General features: G+C 23.7%; 1 protein-coding gene across 1 annotated transcript; it reads right to left on the bottom strand.

The window, feature by feature from the left end:
- Positions 1–452: 452 nt before the first annotated feature.
- Positions 453–605, bottom strand: CABS01_12769 (uncharacterized protein; the record flags this gene model as incomplete). The annotated part of the gene is made up of 2 exons (XM_060546121.1): positions 453–495; positions 526–605. Coding segments are annotated over 2 exons (123 nt in total), but the record flags the coding sequence as incomplete, so codon positions are not given.
- Between the last annotated feature and the right edge of the window lie 5847 nt (positions 606–6452).

Raw genomic sequence — 6452 nt, 5'->3', positions numbered from 1 at the left:
TAGAGGTATTAGAAGATTAAGTATTAGTTATTAAACTTTTTATAAAGCTTAGTCTAAGCCTTTTTAAAAATATACTTAGTTTTAGCAAAAATAATAAGCTTTTATATTATAAAGACCCTATGATATATATAAAAAAGGGGCTTATTAATAAGTATATTAATATAAACCTTATTTTTATTACTTAGTATAATTATTAATTATATTAATAACTAATATCCTTTATTATTATACCTATTATTATTATTATTATTATAACTACGGTCCTTAACTTACTTTTACTTAGCCCTAAGTATAATATTAAAATTAATATAATAAATATAAAGTTATTACTAAACGTCTAAGAACTACTCGTTTAATATAGCTTTTATTTACTTATCGTAATTTATAATAATAATAATAAAGTAACGGACTAAGTATTAGTTTATAAGTTAGTAAATACTTATTAAAAAAAACTAAAAACCCTTTAGTTTCTCGTTATTAATAAGGCCGAACGTAGTGTTATAAATAGATCTAAAATAAGTTTACTTAGTAACTTTAAAAAGAGGGAGCTTAAAGTAATTAGTATTATAAATATTATTAAAGCTAATTACTTTAAAGAATCGCTTTTATATTTAGAAATAACAAGAAAAGGTCTAAATAAAGTTAATAAAGTTAATAAAGTAGTTTAGCTTATTATCTACTTATTTTATTATATATAAAATATCTCGCTTATTAAATAGCTTAATTAACGCTATAATTAGCGAGTATTTAACTAGTTTCTCTCGGTTTATACGAGCCCTAATATTATAAATATCTTACTAAGTAAATAAGGACTCTAGGAACTACTCTTAAATAATAATACGTATATTACGAGCCTAAATCCTAACTCGTTAGCTTATAGTTTTAATAATATCCTTAATTATTTTAATATGTATAGTGGTTTTTTTCTAGCTTTATAGGTACAAAAGATCGACCTTAACGGGATTACGTTATTAAGGGAAATTATATAATATAGTATACTATTTAATTATATAATATATATAATATATCCTAAATACGTACTTAACGTAATATAATAATTTTAATACGAAAACCGCTATTTAATTTAAGATAAGTAAGCTACCCTCTTCGTTATATAGCAGTGTTAATTAGAAAGGTTAATAATAAAAGTTAGCTATAATAATTAGCCGTAATAATTAGTTATAATAATTAGTTATAATAGTTAGCTATAATAGTTAGAGGCGGCCTTTAACCGCAGAGGTTCTAAACTCTAATAGCGACGTAGAGGTTTTTTAAAAAAAAAGGGCTAAATAGGCTAATATTTACGTATTAGAGCTCGTAAAGATTTTTTTTATCCTTATCGCTTTTAATATTACCTAAAGCTACTCTCTATTTAAACTAAATAAATTTACTAAATAAATCTACTAAATAAATCTATTAAATAAATTTACTAAATAAACTTATTAATATATAAACTATTACTTAAATAGCTAGTTATATAACTAGTTAAGAAGTTAGCTAGTTAAAATACTACTTTAATAAGAACTTATTTTAAAAATACCCGTTAATAAGTCTACCCCTCTCGGGCTAGGCGCTCTCGGCTAGTTCAATAGTATAACTATCGTAGTTAATATAAATATACTTAAGAAGTAGTAAAATACCTTTTAATAATACGGAATTTAGCTAAGTAATAGTATAAATACTATAAATAACTAGGCTAATATAAATATTAAGATTTAGTATATTAATATTAATTTAAAAATTATATTTTATATTTTATAAAATTCGAAATCTTTTTAATATAAGCTATATTATAAATATAAAGGAATATATAAAGGGCCCCCTAATTTTTAATAAAAAGGAGTATATAATATAAGATCTAGCTATTTATATATAGTGGTTTTTTTCCGGCTTTATAAGTACAAAAGATCGACCTTAACGGGATTACGCTTTTAAAGGAAATCACACGATATAATATACTTTTTAACTATATAATACGCGTAATATACCCTAAGTACGCGCTTAACGTAATATAATAATTTCGATATAAAAACCGCTATATAATTTAGAATAAGTAAGCTACCCTTTACGTAGTAGTACTAACTAAAAAAGTTAATAGCAGAGGTCGGCTATAATAATTAGCTATAATAATTAGCTATAATAATTAGAAGCGGCCTTCCTTAACTATAAAAGTTCTAAACTTTAATAGTAACGTAGAGGTTTCTAAAAAAAGGGCTAAATAAGCTAATATTTACTACTTTTTAGAGCTCGTAAAGATTCTTTTTATCCTTATCGCTTCTAATATTACCTAAAGCTACTCTCTATTTAAACTAAATAAATCTACTAAATAAATCTACTAAATAAACTTATTAATATATAAACTACTACTTAAATAGCTAGTTAGATAACTAATTAAAAAGTTAGTTAGTTAAAATACTACCTCGATAAGAACTTAAAAATACTTATTAATAAGTCTACCCCTCTCGGGCTAGGCACCCTCTTTAACTAGCTCGACGCTATAGCTATCGTAACTAACGTAAATACGCCTAAAAAGTAGTAAAGTACTTTTTAATAATACGGAATCTAGCTAAGTAATAATACGAACGCTATAAATAGCTAGGCTAATATAGATATTAAGATTTAGTATATTAACGCTAATTTAAAAATTATACTTTATAGAGCTAAAAATCCCTCTAATATAAGTTATATTATAAATATAAGGGAATATATAAGAAGCCCCCTAACCCTTAATAAGAAGGAATATATAATACAGGATCTAACTACCTATGCGGGCTAGTATTAGGAGGTCTTATATATATTAAAATAAGTATAGCTCGCCCTCTAAACGGCTAGAACTTAGAGGACTTTATATAAAAAAAGGTTAGGAGTTTTAATTAGTAATTAAGTATAGAGCGCAATATACCTAGTTTTCCCTAATACGTAATACATAATACGGCCCCAGCAGATTACTCCGTCGGGGGGTTACGTACCCTTTATATCATAAGCTTATTAAAGTAGTTAAGAATATTATTAAAATTATAAGTTAATAAGTTAGGATTTAAGCTCGTAATATATATACTATTTTTTAAAAATAGTTTTTAAAGTCCTTATTTACTTAGTAAAATGTTTATAACGCTAGGGCTTATATAAACTAAGAAAAACTAGCTAAATACTTACTAATTATAATATTAATTAAGCTATTTAATAACTAAAATATCTTATTTTTTTTTATTTTAATATTCTGCCTTTACTAGCTGCTCGGGCGATTCTCAATATCGATTATACGGTATTAATACACGGTATCAGTGGATACTCACACTGTCTCGATAGACTATTTTTTTTTAGATTTTCTAACTTTTTAACTTTCCCTCTTGCAAAGTTCACAACCACGGATCCTAAAATATCTTATATATAATAAAATAAGTAAATAATAAGCTAAACTACTTTGTTAGCCTTATTTAAACCGTTCTTTATTATTTCTAAATATAAAAGCGATTTTTTAAAATAATTAATTTAAATAATACTTATAATACTAATTACTTTAAGCTCCCTCTTTTTTAAGTTACTAAGTAGACCTATTTTAAATCTATTTATAATACTACGTTCGGTTTTATTAATAATAAGTAACTAAAGGGCTTTTAATTTCTCTTAGTAAGTATTTATTAGCTTATAAATTAATACTTAGTTTATTACCCTATTATTATTATTATAAACTATTTGTTTTTTTATTTCTACCTTTACTAGCTGCTCGGGCAATTCTCAATATCGATTATACGGTATTAATACATAGTATTAATAGATACTCCCACTGTCTCAATAGACATTATTATAAACTATAATAAGTAAATAAAAGCTATATTAAACAAGTAGTTCTTATATATTTAATAATAACTTTATATTTATTATATTAAATTTACCCTTTGGGGTCCGGTCCGCCTCATTAGGGGCTATCTTCGCCTTTATAAGTAAGCTAGTTTATTAAGGTTAATATTGAGTATTTTTATTACGTATTTTAATAAAACTTTATAACTAATTATAGCCGGCCGTAGCTATTACTAAATACTAACGACCTTACTATTATAGTATATTAATTACCCTTTAAATAGCTAAAAACTACCCCCTATTTTCTATTTTTTTTAATAATATTAGATTTTTCTTTTTAATCCTTCTTAATTTACTCTTACGTAGTAATTCTAAAGTATTAATAATATTTAGGAGTTAGTTAGGTATTTCGAGGCTATTATATTATATTAGTTAAGTATTAATAAGGGTAATACTTATATTAATATATATATTCCGGATTTTTAAGTTAATAATATTTAATCCGTATTCCTTAAGACGACCTTATTATAGTTCGGGGTCCTTTAGTATAATACTTATAAAATCGAACTTCTAGTTTTTAAAGTATCCCTATAGATCGATAAGTTAGTATTTTAGTATTTTAATAGTATATATTTAAAGTAAATAATTTAATAGCGATAGTAATAGTACGATAATAATAAATAGCGAGGGAAGTAGCGTTTTTTAATTTTAATAAAAGAAACAAAGTAACGAATATATATATATATACGAGTTAAAGTTAAAAGCGAAGTAAATATTAGTGTTTATAAAGGTCGGTATTATACTTAATAATAGCGATAAGGGTATCTCTAATACTATACTATTATAAGCTACTATTACCTAGAGGGCAATAAACTTAGCTAAGTAAGTAGCTTATAAAATAATAATATCGGGCGCTTAATATCGCTATTAATCCGTAATTATAAACTTTATAAGAGAGGAAGTTTAAAAAAGTAGAAGATTTTAAAAAAATAGTCTAACGAGATAGTATAAGTATTTACTAATACTATATATTAATATTATATAACCGATATTAAGAATTACCTAAGTAGCTAGTAAAGGTAGAAATAAAAAATAAATAAATTATATTAAATTTAATATTATACTTAGAACTTAATAAAAATAGGTTAAAGACCGGAGTTATAATAATAATAATAATAGGTCTAATAATAAAGGATATTAGTTATTAATATAACTAATAATTATACAAAGTAATAAAAATAAGGCTTATATTAATACGCTTATTAATAAACCCCCCCTTTATATATATTATAAGGTCCTTATAATATAAAAGCTTATTATTTTTACTAAGACTAAGTATACTTTTAAAAAAGCCTAAACTAAGTTTTATAAAGAGTTTAATAACTAATACTTAATTCTTTAGTATTTCTATATAATATACTTATTTTTAAAAATATAATAGGCCCGTTATTTTATTTAAAAATACTAAAACTTTCGTACTTATATTATTTTTAATACTAAGTTAAATAATAATAATATTAAAAGTTATTTCTTAAATAGTCTTAGTTATTTATATTAGCTTATTAACGTTATATAAGATATAATTAGTAATTAAGAGCTACTTTTTTATTAAGTTTATATAAAAAACGAGGCACTTATAAACTAAGAATATATAGTAGTTTTTCCCCCTAATAAAGTAATCCGCCGGGGCCGTACTATGTATTACGTATTAGGGAAAACTAGGTATATTGCGCTCTATACCTAATTATTAATTAAAATAGTAATTAACTAACTTAACTATTATCTTTTTTTATTAATAGCTCCCGACCTTCCCCCGCCTATCTAGAGGGCAAGCTATACTTATTCTAACGTATATAAGACCTCTTAGTACTAGCTTATATAAGTAACTAAATCTTATATTATATACTCTTTTTTATTAAAAATTAAGGGGCCCCTTATATATTCCCTTATATTTATAATATAGCCTATATTAAAAAGATTTTTAGTTTTATAAAATATAATTTCTAAACTAATATTAATATATTAAATCTTAACGTCCGTATTAGCTTAGTTATTTATAGCGTTTATATTATTACTTAGCTAAATTCCGTATTATTAAAAAGTATTTTACTAATCCTTAGGTATATTTATATTAGTTATAATAGTTATAGCGTCGAGCTAGCTAAAGAGGGTGCTTAGTTTAAGAGGAGTAGACTTATTAATAAGTATTTTTAGCTTATTAATTACTAACTATATACTAAGAGAGTAGGTTCTTATTAAAATAGTATTTTAATTAGCTAACCTCTTAACTAGTTATCTAACTAGTTATTTAAATAGTAGTTTATATATTAATAAGTTTATTTAGTAGATTTATTTAGTAAATTTATTTAGTTTAAATAGAAAGTAGCTTTAAGTAATATTAAAAATAATAAAAATAAAAAGAATCTTTATAAGCTCTAAAGAGTAATAAATATTAGCCTATTTAGCCCTTTCTCTAAAAACCTCTATATTATTATTAAAGTTTAGAACTTCTATAATTAAGAGTTATTTCTAACTATTATAGCCGATTATTATAGCTAATTATTACGGCCGACCTTTACTATTAACCTTTTTAACTAGCGCTACTACGTAAGTATATTACTTAGCCTATCGTTAAGAGCAGCTTACTTATC

Source organism: Colletotrichum abscissum, assembly GCF_030869225.1.
Source record: "Colletotrichum abscissum strain IMI 504890 chromosome Unknown Scaffold_40.1, whole genome shotgun sequence".
Lineage (NCBI taxonomy): Eukaryota > Fungi > Ascomycota > Sordariomycetes > Glomerellales > Glomerellaceae > Colletotrichum > Colletotrichum abscissum.
This window is presented reverse-complemented; position numbering and strand designations above follow the sequence as displayed.